Here is a 25,934-nt window from a genome sequence, read left to right on the forward strand (position 1 = left end):
TTATGGAACTACAATTTTATTAGTTCTCAATTCAATATAGAAGCGCAATTTACTCACGATCGTCAATACTATCGGACTGGTATCCCTTATCGCAGATGCACTTGAACATTCCATAAGTGTTAACACAACGACCAAAGACACAAACGTTGTCAAATGTTGCACACTCGTCCATATCTACAAGTGATGTTCATTTTAAATTAATTCATCTCTTAAGGCTATTTGTATTTTAAAATTTCCTTACTACATATTTTTAACTGCATAAGGCATGAAAATATTGAAGTCTTTCTTACCGAGACAGGACTTTCCGTCGGGTGACTTAGTGAACCCAACATCACAGTCGCACTCGTAACCACCGGGAATGTTGGTGCAGTGACCGTTTTCACACAGTGTTGGGTCGTTGGCGCACTCGTCGATGTCGACGCACGAATAACTGTTTGTGTTTTTAATGAGAGATGTAATTTGGAATATATCAAAGAAGTCCAGTATTTTAGGCAAGACGGTCGTATATAGTTTATTTTAGCCGTATCAGTTTTATTAAACGCACCCATCTCCCTTGTATCCAGTGTCACATAGACACATGAATGACCCGTCAGTATTCTTGCAGGTGGCTCGAGGGTGACAACCACCGTTGTTGGTGAGACATTCGTCAACATCCTCACACTCGGTACCATCACCGCGCCAACCATCACGACAACGACATTGGAATGATCCCTGCAATACATTATGATAATAGCATTACTCTTTTAGGTGCTGTTCCGTTTATTTGAAAGAATTTGTCCCTTCTAATATTTTAAAAAAGTTTCATAAGCAAGTATCAAATTATTTTTAATACAATGCTGAAACAATATATGCAAATAAAAAAATTGCTTTAGCCAATGTAATTTACTAAGAATTCTCAATAAATAATTCAGATTCGTAGATATCTCGTGCATACATCTAACTACTGTCAAGCATATTTCACACACCTCTTTAAGGTCACACAATTGTTCTCAATATCCTCTCTACTACAGGCTTCAACAAACTAACATAAAACTTTTGCTCCCGTAACAAAATAAAATCTCACCGGTAGATTGATACAGTCAGCAGAGGGATGACAGTCGCAGGTGCCGAGTTCGCATTCATCATCATCAGTACAAGCGGGACCTTGCTCCGGCTTCACACTGTAACCATCCGGACAGCGGCATACAAAACTACCGATAGTATTGCGGCACTCCCCAGCACCACACAGCTCAGGAATCTGATCAACAAAATAACATAAATATAATACTATATTGTGAAAGCAGATACTGAAATAAAGTGTAGATAAATAAAATAATTTTGTGGACTAAACAAAACCTCTGATTTTATTAAAATTTAAAGCTAATAATATTTTTCTTATGGTCATTTACTAAAAATATAAGTGGGTATTTATTAAATTCTTTGTTTATATTTTCTTTAGCTCTTTGAATAAGAAAAAACAGCCTACTATACTTCAAGTTTGATTAAAATATTCTACAAAAATGATGAAAAACTAAAAAGAAGACTACTCACATCAGCGCATTCGTCGATATCTAGACAGGTGGGTTTGTTCTCATCGGGCGAGGGCAACAATCCTTCCCCGCACGTGCAGATATACCCTCCTGGAGTGTTCCGACATGTGCCACCTCCACACACTCGCGCTCCGCCGCCGCATTCGTCAATGTCACGACATGTGCGACCGTCCGCACGAAGGTGCCAACCGTCTCTGTTGATTTGAAAAACCTACTATGAATTCCGCAGACCATGTGCTTTAATGGACTGATAGGAATCGTTTATCCAGAACACTATGAGAATTTAAATATTTATGAACTTAACAAAATACTACTGTTATTTAGTCTTAACAATTTCATACTATGAATACAAAAATTCTACAAAAGTAATCAACTACTGGGCTTGGTTCTTCAATCAAAAAACACAAAAAGATTTGTAGCTAAACCAGTGGCTGCTCCAAAGCAATTTGCTAATTATTATAAATCAATCCCAGAGATTTTAATTAGGCTAAAAGATCAGAGTAAAATATATTTTTGTATAATCCTACGCTTATGAGTTCATGACGATAACAAGTTCATCGTGAAATCTAACTAGATTATAGGTATAACAATTTAAAATATAGTAATTTTAGTAATAAATAATTTGTATGGACGAAATGATATTAACAATGAATTGAAGTTTCTGACCTGCAAGTACAGTGATAGGATCCCGGTGTATTGACGCACTCGTGTTGACATCTGGTGGGATCCTCAGTACATTCGTCGATGTCCTCGCAGTGGGACTTTACGGTTGACTGTGCGTATCCTTCGTCGCATACACACTGATACGTTCCCATCAAGTTCTCACAAGCACCGTTACTACAAATACCTGAATTAAACCCATTGTTAATTAAATAGGATCAGGAAATGAAGAGATTTAGGAAAACTTATAACAAAACAATAATATTACTTTACAACCTATTAAACAAGACAGGTTAAGAAAATGCCCAATTTAGAGTACTTAAAGGTCATAAAGATGTACTTCAATAGGAAAATAATGATAATAATTTTATTGTTATTTGATCTTTTACATTAACTAATAATAGTTATTATATCAGTTCTTTAGTATTGAAATTAGGTGTGTTCCAATCAAGCGATAGTATTAAATACCTGATGTTATAGAGCATTCGTCTACGTCCTTGCAGGAGAGTCTGTCAGGAGATAGTTCCATCCCGGGCGCACACTCGCAGCGGAACGAACCCGGGGTGTTGACACAGCGGCCACCGCGACAGAGAGCGCTGTTTTCACGGCATTCATCCATATCTGAAACGGTCGTTATATTACTATCTCTTTAGGGAAATATTATTTTTCTCTTTTTTATAATAAATGAGATATTGTTACAAATATTACACGATTTTAGTTATATCCTTACCGACACAAACTTTAGATAATTCATCTGTTATATATCCTGGATGACAGTGGCAAGTGAAGCTTCCCTCTGTATTTCGACATTCACCGGCGCCACAAACTTCGTCAACGATCTCACATTCGTTGACATCCACACATGTATGATTTTTAGAATCCTGAAATATTTTTTTTATATTTATTATAATAATAATTATAAAGCTTTCGTCCAAATTATATTGTTTCGAATATGTATATTATTTATGTTTGCAATTTAATTAATTTAAAAGTCCAATTAATTTAATATTAATAAACTTTAATGCATTGATTTTTTAGCTTATCAATTATTTGAATTGATTTTAATTATAATAACAGTAAAATATAATAAAATTACCTTTTCATAACCTGGGAAGCAATCACAAGTGAAAGAACCGAGCATATTTCTACAGCGACCGTGACCACACAAGCCAGGGAATGCTGCGCATTCATTTACTTCCATTTGTCCTGGTATCACTCCGGGACCACCCGGTCTGCCCCAAGTGCCGATACTTCCATTACCCCACATATCTCCACCACCACCAGTTGAGCCGCCATAATCGCCACCATCAATCTGGCTCCAAATTCCAGTTCCATTTGGTCCTCCAATTCCTGGTCTATCCCAAGGACCACCAGGGCCAGTCGCATCGGAAATACAGAGGTTTCGATAGGCGTCCGTTCCTGAAAATATTTTTTTATTCATAGAATAAACGATAATAGATCATAACACGAGTATATAACAAGACAAAAGTGTCTTATTGTTTGTTAATAATTATAATTATTATGATTTCCGAAGGAGAAGAGAATACACTGCAAAACCTAAATAACCTGTATTTTGATCAAAATAATAAACGTGGGACATGGCTATGTGTGGATTAATTTGGAATTATTTACTAAAAAATCATATAATCTAGCTAGGAATACCTAGCTAGGTTATGTAATCTAAGATCGTTCATAAAACAATGTATTCTTACTATCAATACATACCTTTCTTAGGACAGGCCTCACACCTGCCATCGCCCCACGCCTTTCCAAGCGATGAGCAGCAGCAAACCGCCCTCAGGACCGAGACCTGCAGCGGACCCGAACAACGACCTCCAGCGTACTCAGTGTAACAGTACTCACGACGAGTGTCCACACAACGGTTACCTAACGAAACAGTTGTGGAATTACTGTCAAACTATTGAGTATGTTCGGTTTTGAAACGTATGTATTGGCTAGAGAAGAAAAATCGTTATCTGCAGGCAGAACAACAATTTGTGATAAATATTAACTATTCCTTATTTTGTTCAACCAATTGGAAAATCGACACCCCAAAAGTGAACAAAAATAACTGTGAAAAAAATAAACTTTTAAAATGTTAAATAAAATGTTGCTACAAGCTCAATGAAACAATTACCGGAAGAATCTAGAGTGAGTCCATTGGGGCATTCACAACGGTAAGAACCATCAGTATTGATACAGTCTCCGCCGACACATAGCTCAGCATCCAACGAACACTCGTCCACGTCGCGACACGTGGCTCCATCCAGCTAATATTAAAATTTTAAATTAATATATAAAATATCAAAAAGTTTTCAATGTTGAGGAGTCATGAAATCTTAAAGAGAAGATATACTTTAATATATGACATTAAATTCATTACTTTAGCAAATCCCTTGGGACACGGACAGTCATCGGGCTCGCAAGGCTCACAGGGCGAACCCCAGGCCAGGCCAACGCTGCAGCAGCATTCCTGTCTCAATAGAGTGCCTGGCGCCGCAGCCTCACACTGACCATCTACAACGCGGCGCCAACATGAGCCGCGACGGTTATCTGTTGAATCGAAACAATCATAGATCTTATCATATTTATAATAATCATATAGAACACATTGGAATTTTTTAAGATTATTGTAGAAGAAGGTCCGATTAATTTTTAAAAACAATTGATAGACATCCTTACCGACACAATGTTGTGCAGTGGCATCCAACACGAAGCCATGTTCACACTCACACTCGTAACTCCCATGTGTGTTGATACAACGCCCGTTGTCGCAAGGATTCGATTGTTCTGTTATTATAGATAGAGATGGTTCAATAATAAAATATACAAAAAATACATAACAGACAAAACACAATTGATTAATATTTATAAAACTAAATTAATTATTTCTTTTTAAGATTTTATTTTATTTAGTTATTAAATAAGTAACTTATACGTATTAAATTTGTTATATTTTTATTATATTTTGTAAAAATTTTGATTAATACTTTTATCATTATATGGTATTGCTAAAGCAGTGCAATGATTTTGTCGTATGAAGTGAATTGTATAATATGAAGTCATTAAATCATTAAACTTATTCCATGATCTCATTACACGTTATATAAAATATATTATACTTTAGGGATTTGGGCAGAAGATATTAAAAAGATCTTGACAAATACTTGGAACATCCATCAACTTGTTTCATAACATACAAATAATTTACTAATTCATTGGTATGTTTAAAGACTGGTTATTACAAAACAAGCAAATGAAACTTTAATACCATCGAAGTGGCGAAATGATATCACATGACAATTGGCCTTATGTTAGAAAGCCACTGCGTATGAATCGGTGTGGTGACACACAAAGTTTTGTAACCTGCAACTGGGAACATAGGAGGAATGTCTCCTCTGTCATAATCCTTGACGATGAAAATAACCTCACCCTCGCATTCGTCAATATCTCTGCAGACTTGTTCTTCCGGCTCGTATCTAGTGCCGGGCGGACAGACGCATGTGAAGCTGCCCATCGTGTTACGACATTGCCCGCCCGTACAGTACTAAAATAAAATAATTTTTTAAATAAGAATGCGTAAAATAGAATAATAATATTGCACAAAAATATTTCAGCCTAGGATTAGTATTAACAGATACAAAAGTTTTTTTGACAGACCCGGACAAATATGATCGTCTAACATGTAAACTATTAAATCATCACAAAACTGCTTCAACCCACCGATTGATGCATGTCGCACTCATCAATATCTCTGCAAATTCCATCAGCGTCAGGATGATACCCCGGATCACAGATGCACTTGTATCCCGGCTCTAGGTTCTCACACGTGCCATGAGGACAAATGCCTGGGATCATAGTACACTCGTTGATATCAGCCCCCCCATTGTCTTTGCTGGCTCCCTCAGGACACAGAATTTCGTAGTCCTTGGTACCTTTTATTGGACAAGCTTTACAGGACACGCCCCATCCTAAATGTAACCCTGCGAAGGATAAAATATGTGTTATAGTTAACCCAAGGTCCCTTTTTTCTCCAGAGATATGATTTTTACCTTCCCATGAATTTTTTTCTATATTCAATTAATATTAAAAAAAACATTGTAACTAGTTTATAAGTGAGGCATACGATACAAGGCAAAAGCTCTTAGTGAGGTGGTGCGTTCACTAACCATGACCTTGTTTCCACTTATCAATAGACGGAGTCGTAGCCAAGGACCTTCCAGTGGATAGAAACAACAAGTCCGTGTTTTACAATTATGCATAGATTTTTCTACTAACCTTTACTGGCACTACAACAACACTGTGATCTCGTTACAGGCGTAGTCCCTGGTCCAGTACAATGCCCTTCCTCATATTTTTCATAACACAAATCTTGCACCTCATCTGAAATAAAAATAAGTATTTTGAAAATGATATTTTGAAAATAAATTCTTGAAGTCTTTCGTTTAGAATATTACCAAGACATGTTCTTCCATCGTTGCTGAGAGTGAATCCTGGAAGACATTCACATCTGAAGGAACCTGGTGTATTGTGACACTGTCCGTTTCTGCAGACCTTCAGCTCTGCGCACTCGTCGACGTCGACGCACGCACTGCGATCCGGGGTCGGTCGGTAACCAGCCTCACACACACATTGGAAGGATCCTTCTCCGTTGACACAACGACCACCCTGTATTATACAAGGATCATAGCTTAAATATTTTTAATAGAACTCGTTTACGTAGCATTAACAGCCCTCATAAAAGTATTCATAGATTTATTTATTTATTTATTTAAATCAAGAGGCATCATGCCGAATTATAAACTTTGAAGAATAAATCATCAAAAAGAACTAGGAGTGTTCCAAAAATTACTTTCTCACCAAACAGTAGCATTCAATAAAAAAAAATTAAAGAAAAGTCCGTGGAAATTAGATTTCCTGAATTATATCTGTATACCTGGCACAGCGATCTATCGACACATTCGTCAATATCAGCGCAGTATCCTGGAGCGGTTCTTGCGAAGCCGACGTCACACTCACAGTCGTAACCGCCCGGTGTGTTGCGACATCGGCCACGACGACAAACACGAGGGTTGTCTGCACACTCATCCACATCACGACACGCGTGACCAGTGGCAGTAGACTCGTATCCCGGGTTGCACGTACACTCAAAACTGGAGTTCATTGAAATATGTTTTATATAGATGAGGTAGTTTGTAAGATCAGTTTTATCCTTCCTAACTATATTTTATTATTTTCATGCCACAGAATGGAAGTTCAGTGTCACATTGAAATTAAATAACTATAGAGATGTAACAAATTGTCAAAAAAATATCACAATTTACTGAGACTTCATATTATAGTAATATACCTCCCATCGATGTTAGTGCATACTCCATTGGTACACATTCCACCGTTCGTCATTTCACATTCGTTTTTATCGCTACATCTCAACCCGTTCTCGACGGGGTCGAATCCTGGTGGGCACCTGAAAAAACCAAAATAACAACATATTAATAGTTCCGTTAGTTAATTCCTATCGATATTAAAATAATGTTTGTAAGTCCAACCTGCACTCAAATCCTCCGGGCTTGTTAACACAAGTACCACCCTTACAGTATTGTAACGCGCACTCGTCTATGTCGATACATGTCGGGTTTCCATCCTGCTCGGCTGCCTCTGCGCCGTCCCAACACTCACACTGGTACCTGTTACCAAAATGTTGAATGTAAGGTGGTGTCAAAGGAAAACAATAAGATTTTTCATCTTGAAATTAAGGTTCATTTAGTTAGATTTTATATTATAAAAAAGGGCATCAGAAATACAAAATTTCTAACTTATGATTATAATTAAATAAAAATAATCGAGTAAGTAGCAATGATACATACCCAATATCTTTATCAATACAGTTTCCTAATCCACATATACCGGATCGAAGCATACATTCGTTGATCTTAGCGATCGGTTGGGCTCCCCCTCCTCCTCCTCCGATTCCTCCCCCAATACCACTGCCACCACCACTGATTCCGCCACCACTTGTATCGTTTCGACGCCAATCTGGTGGGATTATACCACCACCACAAAGATGTGTCCATTCAGCTGTAATAAAAAGATTACTTTTATTTGATTCGTGACATTAAATATTTATACTCCAAAAAATACCTTTGAAATCAATTCTTTTCGGTCTACTATAGATAGATAAACATGAAAGAGCTTTTATCTATAAAACATTTTACGTTTTAGGTTTATATTGCCGATATTGTATGTCAGATGACGTGTCATATTATTTTAAAAATATTGGTTGAGGCGGTAATACACATTGTGAAAAGTTTGTTACTCACTAGATCCTCGAGGCGGGCAGGGCGCACATAGGTCTCCCCAGGCACGACCCATGTTGTATCCACAGCAACAATCTCTGTTCGATAATGGCACAGCCAGTCGATCCGCACACTCGCCAGTTTCGCCCAAGTATGTATAGCAACTACCAACACGCCCGTCTGAGGAGTTAAGTCACGTAATGTGAAGTCCTTACTTAATTTTATATCACTCCTGTGGATCGGTCGATTAAATACTTACCGATACAGAATTTTTTATCAGGACTTGGAATGAAGTGGGGATTGCAAAGACAATAGTAATCTCCTTCTGTATTTACACATTTTCCATTCTGAAACATAATAATTAAATATTTTTTATCAATCATATAAACTACTAAGTTGGGGCAACTTATTTATTTATTCTTACCGGACAAATATCAGGGTCTTCACATTCATCGATATCCTCGCAGTTATTGGTTACTCTGTGGCGTCTCTGACCAGGAGGACACTCGCAAGAAAAGGACCCGATGGAATTAATACAGCGACCACCTTCGCAAAGACCTGGCACCGCAGCGCATTCATCAATATCCTAAAATTTATATTTCTTTTTACAAAAACTTAATAAAATATACATTCGTATTTCAATAATATCAGCGTGGACAACTCTTGTAGGATTTTAATTTGAAGCTTGTCTACCTGACACTCTTTCGTCGCTAAGTTTCTCAGATGTCCAGTGGGGCAGTCGAGATCCCCGCAGCGTTCACAAGGATGACCCCAGGCCACACCAACGGTGGCACAGCACAGTTGCTTTGTACACACTACTCCCTCTAACGCGCCAGTACAAAGCGCGCCGCGAGTGTCAGTGTAACAAGGACCTGACAATATTTGTAATTTAGGTGGCAATAAGGGAAAAGTGCGAGAGTTTAATTCAAGACTGATTAAGATAAATATTTAGATAATAGAATAGATTCACGTATCATTTTCCGGGAGCCATTTGTTTCATTGAGCAGCACTAATTTTTTTTAACAAGAACGAATCTAAACCCTTCTTTTATTTGTTTCGTTCTTTTTATATTATGAATCATTAGAAATCACTTTAAGAAGATACTCTTTGTATTGAACCACAAAGTTATTTGTCCTAACTCAATCTTCTCTTCTGCTTCTTCAAAGTTCTAACTCACCTGTCCTTCTATCTATTTCGCATCTTGTACCAGAAAGTCCATGGAAACAAACACATCTGTCAGGAGCTATACACCTACCGCCATGAAGACAAGGTTCACGGCAGATCGCTAAAAATATTATAAAGATATTAGCAGCTATAATATTTTCAAATATTACAGATACTTCATGCATGATACGCACGTTCAGTACAAAACTCGCCACTCCATCCGGGTGCGCAAGCACATGTGCCATTAGTACAAGTACCGCCGTTCATACATATACGACGACATCCTCCTCGTGTACGAGCTGCAATCATAGTAACGTTATATTAGACTTAATAACATACGGTCACCAATCTAAGAACCATGTAATTCAAGCAGTAATTAGTAATTAAAAGGATATTTGGGTAATTACTGATCCCGAACATTGGGTTTAAGACAGGTGAATTCCTATCTCAAAGATCATGTTGTTTTGATATGTTGAAAAACTTCTATAAGATACAATATGTGTCGGACCTGGATAAGGATACATTCCGCCACCGCCGCAAGAAGGCGCTTCTATTCCACTCGCACAGCGACACATATTGGGGGCCACACACGACCCTGGGGACCCGCAGTCCGGGCGACATATAGCTGAAAGCAGAAGCTTGCTGTACATAGCTATAGATACGTGTTAGAAGTTTATAATTAGACAACTTGTGGAACTAAAGAACATTATTAGCACACGTTTCTGGTTACTCTGCCTTTATTTGTATTCGGATCAGAATAATCATATATACCATTAATATTCCACTCTCTATATCGCTTAACTTGACAGCACAATAACAATACACTTTACACAATATCTATTTAAGGCTTTTTAACTTTTTGTACCCCAAGCATTAATATTTTTAACATGTATAATAAACATCAAAACGCAAAAAAAATCTATTATTAGCTATCTATTTAAATTTTTGCATTTTAATTAAGTTAATATTATGTGCATATATATTGTAAATTTAATAATTAATTAACAAAGCCAAAGTGAGGCAAAAATAAATAGATTTTCAATCATAATTGTGGTGCTATTCTCATACAACTTATCTTCAAACAATTTTTTTTTCAGGTATAAATTGAAAAAGGTACTTTTGTTAGCAAAAACATATCATTACTTACGAACAACACAAAGCAATGAATTTGGTCGCGAGGTCCAACCCGGACAGCAATGCGTGCTGTTGCGACTCTTACATACGTGGGGTCTGAAATAATAAAATATAATACATAATATGTATGCTGGTATAATTTAAATATATATATATATAGAGAGAGAGAGAGAAAGAGAGAGAGATGATCTATAGATACAAAAGAACATACAAAGTATGTGTATAATTTTTACCAAAAAGTCTGTAAATTGTAAATTTTTAATTTTTATTTCCATTATTTAGTTCACTGCTCCGAAAATATCGTTTTATCTTCATATCACTCTTATGTCGTTCCCTTTTCTGCGCAACTTATATGATATTATAAATTTATTAACCCTTTTGAATGAAGCATAAATTCATCAGTGGAAAAACAATAAAACCAAAGGTTTTATAAGGATGTCTCTCAGTCACAGATAAACAAATAACATTGTTGCTTGCAAAAAAATTTAGGGTAATTATCGAAATTTACCTTACAATTATTGATTATAGACAAATTTAAGAACTTAAATCATTACGAAACTTTCTTTGTGTGGAAACAAAAAAAGATCATGCTATTCCACAAGGTGGGTGAACATTATCATGATAAAAAAGACACAGAGACCGCCCTCCGTGACCACATTGACAGACCTCAAGGTACAGTTAATACGTTCTGAATGCATCTGGAAATATATGCCATCGATATATTAACCGTTCGCTGTCGATTACAAATAATCACCTAATACAAATGAAAATTTGTTCTTAGGACAACACATATAGATAAATAAAAAAAGCATTCATTCAGGAAAGCCAAGGACAAAAGCATGTTATATAATATGTAATTTACAAAGCTACATAATAACAACATCTTAAATAATATATTTGTCGGTACGAGTACTAAAACCTTTGTTTCGGCATTATTGAGCACACGAGATACGTTGGTCATTATGTTTTATGAGACGAGTGTGAAAATTAGCAGAAACATGATGAGAGCTTATAAAATAATTTAACATTTAAGAGCTTGAAAATTTGCTAACAGTCATATTTTTTATTTTATATTTTGCCTTACGAAATAAAAGCCATTGGCAATGTCCTTAAAACAAAATTCTTGTTAGATGAATATTATTTGAGGTTTACCAATTTCATGTAAAGTAAACCTCGAAGGGAATCTATAACAAAATTATTAAATAAACTATAAAGTATAAGACGAGGTATTTAAAATATTTTATATTGTACAAGCGACACGACACCTTGTATTATAATTATAACCTTGTGAATCGTCTTCAGCTGTCCAAATTAAAGCATCATTATCAATTCGCTGCGGTTTTTAAAATCATTCAATATGTAGGTCATGTGTGACGCTACTCTAAACAGCGGATACTCGTTCGTGGTCACACATTGCACCATTTCTAACAGGGATGCAATTATTAAAATTGAAAGACTACATTTTGTTACAGACAGTACATATTTAACAAGTAATATTGCCTTATAAAACACAACTAATAGAATAGAAACAAAAACAGAATATCGTGACACCATAATCCTGTTATTAGGATATATTTTTCGAACCAGTATATAACCGCAGAACAATTATAAAAAAACAATGGAAGGTCTTCATTTACACGGTCGCGTTCCCCTGAAAGACGACACCCACACAATGTTGTCACGGCTTCACGCCTCGGATTTGGGAGCGGCGTTGGAGCAGCAGTTCACTGGGACAGGTCAACCAAGGCCGTCACTAATATACTTTACAGGTAATTGTGGGAACGTTTTCGACGAAGTCTATGAATGTGTGACAATTACTAAAACTTGTGTCAGACCAACCCACTATGTTAGGGATCATACTACAAATTGTATGTACAACGTTTATGAGCTAAACTAAGTTGCCTATGACATTACTCGTTATAAACATCTCTATACTAATAACAATGCTGCATAGAAATGAATTTTATACATTTATATTTACAATGAACGGTGCATGAATTCCTAACTAAAGGATATCTTAAGTATGCCAAGTCTGTGCATAGATCTTAATATTCACATTCAGGCCACGTGGCCGGCGCAGGCGCAGCTCCAGGACCGATGCGCCCGCGATTACCGCAATGCATTCTTTCACTCATTGAACGTGACTCACGTTTCTCTGAATAAAACGATTCCTTTTACAGATTTGCGATGCTTCTCTATTACAAACAGTTTTAACATACAACATACAACTGATTTAAAAGTAATCTGGATAGAACCGAATCGTTAAAATAACTATCTGATAGTATATTGGATGGTTGTTACTTTCCATATTCAATATGAATCGATAATAATAAATAAACGAGACTTTAACGGCACATATCAATTTAGATTGAATAGTATGATTTATGTGATGATTATCATTAGAGTATTTTACTTATATAGAATAGAGCACGTAATCGGAAGGGGTGACTTACCCTACGAACTGTGCTGGCGCTCCTCTGACGTCAGAGAGCGTGCGGGCTCCTCGCTGCCAGGGTCTCGGGCGAGGCGTGCTGTGCAGGCGAGGTTCCGCTGCGGCCAGCGACAGTACCACGATCAACACCAGTACTCTCATTGTGACACCATCACCCTATCAACAAACCAATTATTATTTATAAACATTTATTATCTTCATTTACCCACCACGATAAAACACCGGAACTCCTTCAAAAAAATATCTGTAAGCATTACTCTCTGTTGCATTCAAGTTAAACTGTCCCCGTTGATAGTAATGATTTTTCGTCACATTTCACTTTACGTTATAATGGTTAACATAAATTACGGAAGTACAAATTCACTTTGCTTTAAACCGGCTAATTATTTCAAAAGAGCTTCATATTTAAGGGATTTAATATATTTCTTTTTGTGAAAATAAGGCTAAAAACGATGATGTCTTACACTGTAGTTGCTTCTTGCAACTTCAATGTAAATTCTAAAAAATCAGAGTAACATGGTTTCAAAGTGACAAAAGTATTTTCAAGGTGAAATAAAAATAATCGTCCGCATATTGGTCCTTCCACATATACATACTCTTGAACTACAAAATTACTCCTTTTAAACTATTAACTACTGATACATAAACTGATAACTATGTAATATAGTAAAAAAAAATTGAATCCATGAGAATTATAATTAGAAAGCATCAAACAATAGCGCTGATAGCGAGAGTGGACAGGTCAAGGAATCCTAGCCGAAATGATAAGACGCGGCCGTCGGGCGACGAACTACCGCCCAGGACACGGAGCCAGTGCAATGACTATAACGAGAACTGTTTTACATTTAAGATACATTCTCTAAATGTTTAGGATGCTGCGCGCTGTAATCTCAACTCGCTTATTTCAATGAATGAGGTCGAACTGGCGATAAAGGTTATCGTATTCTTATAATATATAAAAACATTTTGCATGTTACGTAACACAATGATACGTTCGTGTATTTTTTATCATCACAAAAGCTACTGACAAATTGTAATAGATCGTGTAATACTTATGGCTATTTAACACATTCGTGTCGTATTTTAATAAACTGCTCCCTTATGTATACACGTTTATGCTTTATATATGAACGTATGATATGCGAGTGTCGGGTGAGTGAGTCAGTCGGTTTGTCCACCCACCTTCCGTCTTGTAACCAGGAATTAAAAGCATATTTGACTGTAACCTTGGCCCTCTAACATAAATATATTTGATATTTGTTTAGTGATGTGAATACATTTTTATTTTCAATAAGTTTTAATAAGACGAGGCAGAAGTTCACGAGGATCCTCCTGAGTCATAGGAATAATAAATAATCCTGAATAGATTGAGAAACGAACTTTCTCTAAACATTCAATCAATGTGATGGGAGGCTGAGTAAACATAATGCACTCGCCATTGTTACATTTTTCAAGATTTTATTCCTATATTTCAACGTTTAACGTTTCTACGTCTATTTTATACGTCTTTGTGTAAACTTTTACGCTTTTTTTAATTCATATAAATTGGAGAGAAGAGAAGTTTTATATTCATCAGAATATATATTTCGTTTTAGTATACAAATACATATATTATCATACTCAATACAATGTACATATAGTTTTAATAATAAAAATATCATCCAACGATTCATCGCAAATTCAATTCAAAGTAATAATTATAATACACATCACACGCAGCGTGGCCCACATTACTTGATATTCCAGCAGTTGAATCGATGAGCCACATAGGTACATACGTATGTATTATATATAAAACATGCTTCCTACTAAATCATAACATCTTTCACTGTGATTTTCTTCTTAACTGGATAGAGGAATTAAATTGCTCTTATAGCATAACAAGAAACTGTTTCATGGGGAATTGAAGTAATATATTGATAGTTTACTGCGACTCTACCCGCGTACTTTGCTTTTGCAAACTATATACATTACCATACTTATAATATCTATGTAACAGTATGACGCCGGTCTACCGTAGCGCGAGCCTCACGACAGAACAACGGGGAAGGGGAATATTACAATTAAATTGAATAAGTTTAATATTTTAGACAATAAGTGTGTGTCCAGAAAGTATTACTATGTCCTTTTATATAAAATTTAAGAAATAAGATTCTTATGAGCACTTCATGTTCAGTGCTATGTAATTTGCATAATATATCAAATTCAAACTTATCAATATCGTCAATAGTATGTTACAACAAACAGAAAGTAAAATAAAACGCATTCGCAAGTCCCTGTTATTACACAGTTATTCAAACATACCAGGGCATCAGAGAACAGAGCAGTTAGAATGAAATGCGTCAACAATACACGCGTGCTCTCATGATACCAGTACAGGCAGGATACAGCGGCGCGTTAGATGAATATCGCCCCGGGACACACTGCACGACCTCCCACAAACTAATTACTACATCAAATTTATACAATACATTCCTCACTAAGTAAAATATAGGTATGTATTGTATTATAATGAGAAGAGGTTCGAGTTGAACTTGTTACATCCAAGGAATTTTACTAAAGTTTTAATGGTAGTAGGTTTAAAGTTGTGAGTAAGGAAATCGCTAGACGCTGCTCTCGTCCACTGTGCTGCGTTTAATCGATCGTTCTCAATTGTTCTGCTATTAATGCACGCTGCGCCCGCGCTCTAACAAACAAAACCATGAGCCTGCATTTCATTATTCCAACCACATAGATATACCTTTATGTCTGTATGTTAACATTTAAAATAATATGTGTGACATTAAAATTATTGAATGAAAAAAAAAATATTTCTATTTCTGGGAAAAAATAAATTATATACGTAAAGTTTAACATTAAATAAAAACATTTCACTTAGGAAAAGCCTCAGACGACAAGGATGGCATTACAAAATCTTATTATTCTTTATAAATGGACCCAAACTTAAATCATATTAGTCAAATTTGTCATAAATAATTATAAATTAATACAAAATACACAGCGTTAAGTATTCTCCAGAGCTCAGTAGAAAACATTAAGTATTAAACATTTAGTTATAATGTTTTCGTGTTCGTTGTTTTACTTCTTTCTGTTTTAATTAGGAACATCCCTTTCTAACGATCCTGTGTTGCGGTCCATTAATTTAAGTTGCTGTCCCAGTATTAATGAAGTCCCTTCGCCGACATTATTCATATTAATATATACTATTAATTAGATTTATTGGTTACGACTCCAAAAGAATTTAGTGTTTGTGACTGGTTTCAAAGAGTCCTTGCGTTGATCGAATTGATGAAAATTAATTTTAGATCTTAATTCAAAGAACATAAGGATCGAAATGCTTTATAAAATTCATTTTTGAAGTTGCTTTTTTTATTTATATTCGACATCTATACCTTTCATAATGTTACACTTACTTAAAGCTTGCAGTTCTTTATATTGTTAATTTAGTTATTATATCATATAATATTGGTTTGACAAATGTAAGAAAAGAATTCCTAGTAAAAATATTGCCACAAAAAGTTTCGAGGGTCGATAACCCACGCTAAGTAGACAGCTAGGCGCCATACAATGACAACTGACAGTGACGGCCGGTGATTGATCGATTGATAATAACGCTTACTGTCAGAGAAACAACCGGTCCGATGCATTACGTTAACTGTATGTAACTTAATAAGCTCGCATCGACAAAACTCTTATCGACGCTTGCACAACACTAGATGCGGCCAATTAAAATGTTTGATCGCCACTTTTTAATAAAGCGGGATCCAGTAGATTGGGAAGGTTTAAAAAATTACTCGCATTAAGTAGGGTGGTCGTTGAATGTGTTTAAATGAAAAGATACGAATGAAGTGAGAAAGTTTAATGAAAATACACAACCTTTTGAACGTTTTGGGGCTCAGAGATGGAGTAGATTATGAGATATCGTCACGGTGTGACCGAGAAGAGGCTTTAAATATTACTATGAACTATATAAATAAATGTTGTTTTGTTATAATTCTTGACCTCGTTAAGTTTGAGATAAACCGGACGTTTAATTATTCATCAATCTAGATGATGGATTGTCTTAAATATAAAAAGTAAACAAGAGCAACGTACGACGACCCCGATTCTATTATTAATAATAAGAGCACAGCCCTTATCTAGGACACTAGATTAACACAACAGAAGATTTCGTACACTTATGGTTATTGTTGACCGGAGAGTAGAGTTGATGACATAACGAAACACATTACAGTGATGAAGGATCGTTGGAAAAACAAGCTCTATAGCACTGCTGAGGAACGCATTCACTAATAATAAATAGGCTACCATTAGTATTACTAGGCCGCCAAATTTTTCAGATTCATTTAAAATAAGACAATTTACTTTACAATTAGTTCTCTTTCATAAGTTTTCTTTATAAATATTTTCTTAAATATCGTGTATATTACAGAAAACATGAAGACAGTATGTATGAAGCGTGTGTGTTAGGACATGTGTGTTATTAAAATATAATGATTGAGATGACTAACAATGTAAATACATTAAAATCTTTGACGTTACACAATTTAAATAAAAATCATAATATTATATAAAAAGTAATATATAGTAGGTGTATTTATTATAATAGAAGTATTTTATCCCGACTTTCATCATATATATATTTGAGATTCAAACAATTTTTTTTTTTGTATTAAATCCACACTTTTTTAAATTTAATGTAACGAACCTATAACTTGTGTTATTTAAATTAAATTTATTACATCATATATTAATGAGATTTATAATATTGGTGAGGGGTTATCTAAAGTGCTTTTATCAGTAACCCTAGGCATAATTGAATTTGGACTAGATCCATTATCGCAGGAACTAGGCGAACCCGTTTAATGATGCCACGGTTACAAACCAGCTGAATACACAAAACCAATTTATAACACTTGATACTTTGGAACTCTTTGCCGCATCCGATCAGATAACGCACTTTACAAAATCCTTCTATTTTATATATTTATTTAAATGTGATGCTTATATCTTTATTTGCGGTATATATTTCTTTATGACAACTTATGAATGTACAACTCACTCGTCTGTGAACCGTCCGGGAACCTCCACAATATTGTTATGGAACATTAGAAGCTGCTTCACGTAACGTGTCTCAAATTAGTTTCGTTTCAAATGGAACGGAACATGCGGGGATTTGATTTATTGTATGGTTTCGGTTTGGACCGGGGGCTTTTAGTGAACGGAGAACGCGTCCGACACGATCTTTTACTCGAAAAATTAAGACAACATCATTTACTTAAAGCTCATTGTTAGATCTTTATAACCAACGGTGAAGGATTCATTATATCATCAAGCTATAATATTCGAATAATGTAAAATTATTTTACAATATTCGGTAAATATTTTAAGTCTGGTAAGTATTCCGAAAGTATCAGACAGATCGCAAGTGTTGTGTGAGACTGAGAGTGTCAATTCGTTGGTAATAACGTGTAAACTGGAGATTAAATACAGAAGTTACTTTACTCATACATAATTCACAATATTATCATGTTTGTTGTAACAATTCACATTAGATAAATTGCGAAGACTTTGACTTATTTCGGAGTCGCTCTGACTCTGGCTTCGTAAACTAGAACCTTTATAAAATAAATTAAAATTATTATAGTATTTGTATACTTTATTAGGCGACTGTAAAGTAAACTGATTTCTTATATATTAGGTTTTGGATTTACATAACAATTCTAGAGTGTAGTAAACAAGTTTTATTATATATCAAATAATAATACAAGTAAATAAATGACACAAGTATATATTATATGAAGCTAATAAAAAAATATAATTTAATATTTACGTATAACAGAACAGTAGGTATATAGTAGTAGGTATTGTGTCCTATCATTAAACAAATTAGTGTGTGGGAGCTGTAGAAGGCAATGTTTTTTTTTGCGTGTCCATTTACGTTTTTTCCGAAAATAAAAAAGTTTAACTGATGTAAAATGTTTGTTAAGTATATAATAAAAATAAATAGCAAGTGAACAAAGTCGCGACTATCATCTTTCACACTATATAACAGTATGTGTGTACGATTTTTGTAAATTTAACAATAATAAGACAATTTAAAAATGTCTTTTGGGAAAATGCAGTATTTGTTTTATAAATTATTTCGTCACTTTACTCAAACTTAGAGAAGTCCATGGTTTCTTCTCATTTTTCTGTAAAAACGAGTTTGATTAGGACATCAAAGCTTTTTTCAGAAAGGTACAGAAGATTGTCTTAAATCCAGATGTTTTATAAATAAAAAAATATCTTGATTATTGATACATTGAAACAATATAAAAATAATACTTTTTAACAATATAATTAATTTGAACAATCAGCTGAAGGCTGCCTTCTATAGTATTATATTTGTTTCTCGATACATCAAATGACAAAGAACTTATCTTAACTTAACTTAACTTCATGTAAAAGTAAACGAAACCCTTAATAAATTATAAATAAAACGAAATAATTTACACGTAATGATGGAGCTAAATTAATTTATATCTTACGATGTTCACAATCAATCGTAATTCAATAGATTGATGTAAAACAATCGTCAGCATAATGATAATGTACTGTGATTGATGACTTCGTGGTGACAACTTGCAGGACGACCTTTATAGTTCATACGACCTTGTATCCTAAAACTATTTTACAAAAGACCTTCATATGAAAACGACATATGTAATATTTATGATAGCTTTTATAAAAGCGTCTTTCTTGTTTTGCAAATACGATACGTGTTTATAGAAATACAAAGGACTTACTTGTAAAACATGCTAGAAAAAGTATTCTTATTTGTAATAGTTTTCTAAATGCCAAATCAATACTTCAATGTGTAACAAGTAATCCCAGACCTTTCCATTATATTATGTTAAAGTATATAACAAATTAGCCAGAGGTATTCATCCTAAGTCTCTTGTATCATAACACTATCTGAAGCACAGAGCTTCGTTGATAAAGATGACACGGATGCTGCGCTCAGATCAAAGGAACAGTGTGCCGACGAACTAACTAACCGCACCCGGTAGTGCTACGTTAATATAGATAATGTTTGTTATTAATAAAAACATAGATCGGATTAAATTACTAATAAAAATCTTAACGTAAATGTGTATTTATAATGAATAATCTCAGTATTTTAAATTTTAATTACAAAAAAAAATTGTTTAAGTACATAAAATATCGTTTAACTCCTAGTTTTAGTCAAAATTTCAATACAATTTTCTGATTATAAATTAAATTGTTAAAATTCCAAACAGATATCTAAATAAAGACAAACAATAATATCTTTATTTATCACGCGGCACACATTTCACTTTCACAAGGATTTAAATTGTCAACTTATAAAGTATCACGTAATACAATTAAATTATCTGAAACAACTAAAATTATATAGAAAGCTGTTAAAATTTGCTAGCAAGGCTATTACTATATATCATGCAATTAACGAACTAGCCAAATATAAGGCTAACCTTATTAAGCCTTCAAAGACAATAAAGCCAATTTGGACAAGGAACCGTTTGTCATTATCTTTGGCAGCACATGAATAATTCACTGCTTCTTTGTAACGCGTAATCCAAATTAAATCTAATCCTAAATATTTTTATGTCTATTAACAATAGAACTGAACGTCACTCTTAACAGCTGGTTATAATTTATCGTCAGTTATTCCTACGAATATTGCAAAACGCTCAAAAGGAATACGACCTTAACACAATGTAATAAACGCTATCTTTGTTGAGATTGTATGTGGGAATTATTGGCCAGTAAAATCGCAAATACAATGACAAATTAACTTATGAAAGGAGCAACGGTCCAATGACAACAGCGCCATTAATATTAAATATAGCCTGAGCTTATTTCAAAGGAAATATACGTAGAGTTATATTATATCAGGAGGAAGCCCTGAAAACAGAGAGGAAGAATAATATGTACAGTCTTGAACCAAAAGACGATGTAACAGAAAAGCTTTAAGAACAATTCTACCATACCCTTATTGTGTGTGTTGTAGTCTTACCTCTACTGAGCAGAATCCGTTCGGTAAAATTATGTTAAAAGGTTCTCAAATTAAGCTTTTCTTTATAAACTGTTAAAATAAATATTAAGCGTTCTGTTATTTTGCTTTTATATTATTCTTATCAGTTACAGTATCCCAAATTAAAGGAAACCTTCCCAAATTATAAAACATGATATATATGTGCTAATTTATATATTTTAAAGGCAGTTTAAGTAATTTCATTAATGGACAAAAGTACAAAATGCTCAACAAAATGGAATCTCATTAGCTTTTGCATTTATAACAGAATGTAATATCAACGACCAAGAAAAACTCTAGAAGGTCATTAAAACTTCTTAAAATATAACACATAGTTACTTATAACAATCTGATGTCCAACACAGATCAAAACATTAGGAACCTGTTGTCAAACATTTGACTTCTATTTTCTTAATTATAAAATACTTTTATCTTTACATATATGGGCAGTTTGTAGGGCATCGTGTAGCGGAGTCCTACATGAGGCATGTACTAAGCTCCGATATATAAACAAATAATGATTCATCAGACAACATATCATGACAGTGATAAAAGTTAACTAATACAGGAAATGAAAAAATAATTATTATAATAATCACATCATACTGTATGTTAAAATTATTTAGTCACAGTTCTCTACGCTGAGAAAAGAGTAATTCAACTTGGGCGACAAAATATAACGAAGTTCTTGAGAAAGAAATTCTCTTATAAGGAATACGCAAAAATTTAATTTTTCGTCTTTTCAACGCGGAACAATGTCCTTAATTTTCTGTTGAGCTTCGTAACAAACGTTTTCGTTTAACTTGATCATAAAATCATATAAAAATGTTAACAGAGAAGTATCCTATTTTTCATAATATATTTATCCGAGACCAAATAAGTTTCCATGTTCCATAATTGTGCACACAATAAAACGACAATATAAACTACACCTACCCAACTTACACTTATCATATTTTTTGTCAATTTATGATTATTATTTTGAATAGAATATATTATTTTGGGAATTCTGATGCAATCTCTTAAATTACTTAGCTTTTATGAATCTATTTATTGCAGTATTTATTTAATTTTTATTTTATTCATCTACGAGTCTTGCTTTTACAAAACTGTCATTATTAATGGACACACTTTTTATGTAAATAAAAAAGTTCATCCAGGCTTTACAAAAAAAAAAAAATCAAAATTTTACCAAAAGGAATGTGGTTTACTAAAGATGATTGTCTAATAGGAAATAGTTTAACTTGTGATTGATTATTATTCTGTAGCAGTCAGTAGTCTCAATATAAATATGATATCATATAGTTTGCCAAACAAAATGTTCAGCAAGCCGGCGACTGACAGCTTTTGTTATAATTATATTCCCACAAATTTGACTTTAGTAACGGACGTGATATGTTATGATTGCGCAAATCACTAGCCTTCTGTTCCTACTGATAAGACACTAACCCTGGCCCTATTCGCGGAGGATGTTCACGCTAAATGTTTGATAGTGAAATAGAGCTTTGGAAAATTATATATTGCTACACTGTAGAGATGATCTTTATAAAGTACCGGTAGAGCTTAGTCGTAACTGGAGTTTACAAAATTTATTATTGCGTGCGGCTCTACGATAGAGATGGTATTTAATTATAATGTAAAAACAGTCGGTGATGTAAATGATGAATATAAGTTATAGTAATCAATCACGAGCCAGGTGTTGTCCCGACTCTACATTCATTTATCTTTATAATAAAATACTTCATAGTAATAAAATTATCTAGTACTTTTTCTATAGTAAAGAAATATTTATAAATTAATATTAGATTAAATTTTTAAAAATCAAATAGTTTTTAAAATATATATATAAAAATGTTTGAAAATAAAATAGTAGTTCAAATATTTTTTTTATGTATTTCCGTTTCATGAAAAATCTATGACATAAAGCAGAAGCTACGTAACGAAAACAAATACATCCTTAATGACCAGTCGCTGTGACATAAAATATTTATAATATTAAATAACAACTGAACATACCTTTTCAAATATAAACATGCGTCGGAGCGGGTCCGTCTGGTAATATTTATTATCCCTTATTTTATCACAATGAGCATGCCACTTCTTCGTCAGACGCCGCTATGGACCATCAACAGGTCCGTCCCCGACGACGGCTCACTACCGACTGACTAAAATTGCGAGCTTTATCAATGAACAAACAGTGCGCGCGCGCACGTATGCCCACTAGATGTATGCTTCCGTTACGTTATTAGTGCTCTTTATCTAATGTTTGTTTATTGCTCCGATCAAGTAGGTGCTTGTTTAATGTATCTCCTTGATCTGAACCAAAACTAATGCAACGCATCGCTTTTTAACCGCTGATGCGTGTCGCGGTAACGGAACGCGAAGCTGAGAACGGTTGAATTTAATTGGAATTTTTTTATCGGTTTTCATGAAACTTCAGTAGATTAAAGTAATCTGTTGAAATTGTTATAGGAAACTATTATTTTTAATAATATCATTTTATTCAGTTCCGAGTTGTCGTTACACAAATATCTTTAACACCAGAGCTTACGATACAATTTGCTCTAAAAGACTTTTTTAATATGAAAATCAAGTTACGCGAGGGTAAAAAGATCGCCTCACTTAACTAGATCTTCGCTATAAAATTTTTTGCTTATTAAGCCCTCCGTCGCGGACTCGTTCTTTGTATATTTAGAAGATTATTCCTTGTATATAATCCTATTGAGATTATTTTCCTTTATTTGTAACATTATTCTTGAAGAGCTTATACTTACACGTACATATTTTTATTACTATAATTCTTAGGGAAGGTCGTTTAAATTGCTGGTGAGTTTATGAATAAAACATAAATTCTGTGTCAAATTTATTAATTACTTTATTAATTTGATATAAATAATATTTTTATGACTACAATATAACACAAATATTTTACACAACTCTCTATTTATAACAATAGAAGCAACATAATACTTAAAGTACTAATTAGTACCCGATTAATTTGTTTAAGTGTAACTGTGGTACTGCGACTCGTCTTATAACAGACACCAACGCCGCATTCCAGTCGTGCCAGGATCTTCTTGGCAGCTCAAATTTATATAGATGTTTTAACTAAAGAAATATATAGATTTCAAATCTACTCGCTTATATTTCTGGTTCCGTTGTTTGCGCCGACGAGGCGTCAAAAAATCTAATATTGTTAAAGATAACACAAATTTATTAAATAAATATCACGGGACATGAATGGGAAATTCTTAAAAATTAATCTATAAAAATTAAAGAATCAAACAGTAACAGTTCTTAAAGCTAACTTTCATGTAGCCAATGTTCAAATTTCCAATCGGATTGAATGTAGATTTTGTGTTAATTCTGAAAACATGACCTTCGCTGTATGCTCGTGACGCGGGCGATCGAACACTGTGAGTCACGATTGATTGGAATTTATTTTTGAAACGAAATGTGTTTCTGATAATAAAAACTACAAATGAATAAGAGAAAATTAGATGGATTATCGCCAGACTTGAAAAATATCTTATGGAGTTCAAAAATTAAGTTTTCATTTTTAATATTAACTGCGAATATCATTTTAGCTTGCGTTTTTTCAGTGTCTTGTTGTAGACTCGTTAATTAATAATATTTTTAACTGTTATATATTAAAAACAATAAAAGGTTTATAACGTATAACATCTTACGATCTACAAGAGACGATCTGAACTATTAAATGTGATCTTTTACAACCAACCGTTGTTTCAGGAAATGTTAAAAAAAAGATAATGTGATTATTACATAATGATATTCAAATTTATTATGTGGATAAAGATTCTTATTAAAGTAATTTATATTAAAAGAACAATTACCTTGTTTCATATTTGCTCATAAAAATACTTTTCATGATTTAAATTAAAACTAAAAATCTCAATTATTTCCAGGATATTTTTGTGGTATTTATGGTATTAATGTTTCGTATCGTCATATGAGACAGCACAGAGGTGAAAGGACGCTTAACTCCCGGGTATAAAAACGATTTGCGCCTTGTCGAAATTCAATTAAGTAGCTTGTGCAATACAATTATAAAACTTTAGAAAATGTATAGTCTCTGCAGTTTGTTTAATAAGTTTTTAGTAAAATTAATACATTTCCTTGCTATAACTTAGAAAGAATAGGTATAACATAATGTGCTACAATATCCTTCGTAATAATAAAAATAAAGTAACGCATTCTTCTTAGTGAATTGAGGTTTCTTTGGTTTTGAGGATTATTTTTGGGGAACCGGCAAATGGCAAGTGAAGGTTTTCTATAATGAAGTTACAGTGCATTTGAATTTTAAGTGTAAACTTATGATAGAGAGATATATTTAAAGAGAAAATAGCACATATATACGATGTGGCTTCATAAAATAACTCATAGACCAATGTAACCCTGATGAAAATAAATCAAAATATCATTTTTGTTCCTTTATGCCAAGTCTTACAAACAAGGAGGTTCTCAGAACTTTTCAGTCTATGGAAGTGATCAAACCTTAAAAAGCCAGATGTAATATCAGCTTGTCTATTAATAATCTGTATTTTAACAGTCCTATAGTACACAGATGTTTTATCTGTCATCTAGACCTAAGCTTATCCTAAAGAACTACACAGCACTAC

At 33.8% G+C, this 25,934-nt stretch overlaps 1 protein-coding gene across 2 annotated transcripts in view; it reads right to left on the reverse strand.

The window, feature by feature from the left end:
- The window catches only part of LOC116767999 (fibrillin-2-like), a 32,550-nt gene extending 9,082 nt beyond the window's left edge, over positions 1-23,468 (reverse strand). Inside the window, exons 1-31 of one of the 2 annotated variants that reach the window (XM_032658605.2) lie at positions 23,311-23,468; positions 13,237-13,391; positions 10,797-10,879; positions 10,158-10,274; positions 9,844-9,948; positions 9,663-9,770; positions 9,179-9,357; positions 8,910-9,071; positions 8,745-8,832; positions 8,510-8,665; positions 8,057-8,267; positions 7,739-7,876; positions 7,540-7,656; positions 7,126-7,342; positions 6,647-6,857; positions 6,468-6,572; positions 5,913-6,172; positions 5,622-5,736; positions 4,872-4,979; positions 4,573-4,742; positions 4,327-4,459; positions 3,915-4,076; positions 3,286-3,608; positions 2,920-3,070; positions 2,658-2,810; positions 2,196-2,376; positions 1,531-1,723; positions 1,064-1,237; positions 545-711; positions 291-430; positions 58-174 (exon numbers count right to left, since the gene is read on the reverse strand). In XM_032658605.2, coding sequence (XP_032514496.2) covers positions 58-174; positions 291-430; positions 545-711; positions 1,064-1,237; positions 1,531-1,723; positions 2,196-2,376; positions 2,658-2,810; positions 2,920-3,070; positions 3,286-3,608; positions 3,915-4,076; positions 4,327-4,459; positions 4,573-4,742; positions 4,872-4,979; positions 5,622-5,736; positions 5,913-6,172; positions 6,468-6,572; positions 6,647-6,857; positions 7,126-7,342; positions 7,540-7,656; positions 7,739-7,876; positions 8,057-8,267; positions 8,510-8,665; positions 8,745-8,832; positions 8,910-9,071; positions 9,179-9,357; positions 9,663-9,770; positions 9,844-9,948; positions 10,158-10,274; positions 10,797-10,879; positions 13,237-13,391; positions 23,311-23,328 — 4,717 coding nt within the window. In that variant the 5' untranslated portion in view covers positions 23,329-23,468. Of the gene's footprint in view, positions 1-57; positions 175-290; positions 431-544; positions 712-1,063; positions 1,238-1,530; positions 1,724-2,195; positions 2,377-2,657; positions 2,811-2,919; positions 3,071-3,285; positions 3,609-3,914; positions 4,077-4,326; positions 4,460-4,572; positions 4,743-4,871; positions 4,980-5,555; positions 5,737-5,912; positions 6,173-6,467; positions 6,573-6,646; positions 6,858-7,125; positions 7,343-7,539; positions 7,657-7,738; positions 7,877-8,056; positions 8,268-8,509; positions 8,666-8,744; positions 8,833-8,909; positions 9,072-9,178; positions 9,358-9,662; positions 9,771-9,843; positions 9,949-10,157; positions 10,275-10,796; positions 10,880-13,236; positions 13,392-23,310 lie in introns of both variants that reach the window. The other variant, XM_032658604.2, reaches the window with a different exon arrangement.
- Between the last annotated feature and the right edge of the window lie 2,466 nt (positions 23,469-25,934).

Source organism: Danaus plexippus, chromosome 19 (genome assembly GCF_018135715.1).
Source record: "Danaus plexippus chromosome 19, MEX_DaPlex, whole genome shotgun sequence".
NCBI lineage: Eukaryota > Metazoa > Arthropoda > Insecta > Lepidoptera > Nymphalidae > Danaus > Danaus plexippus.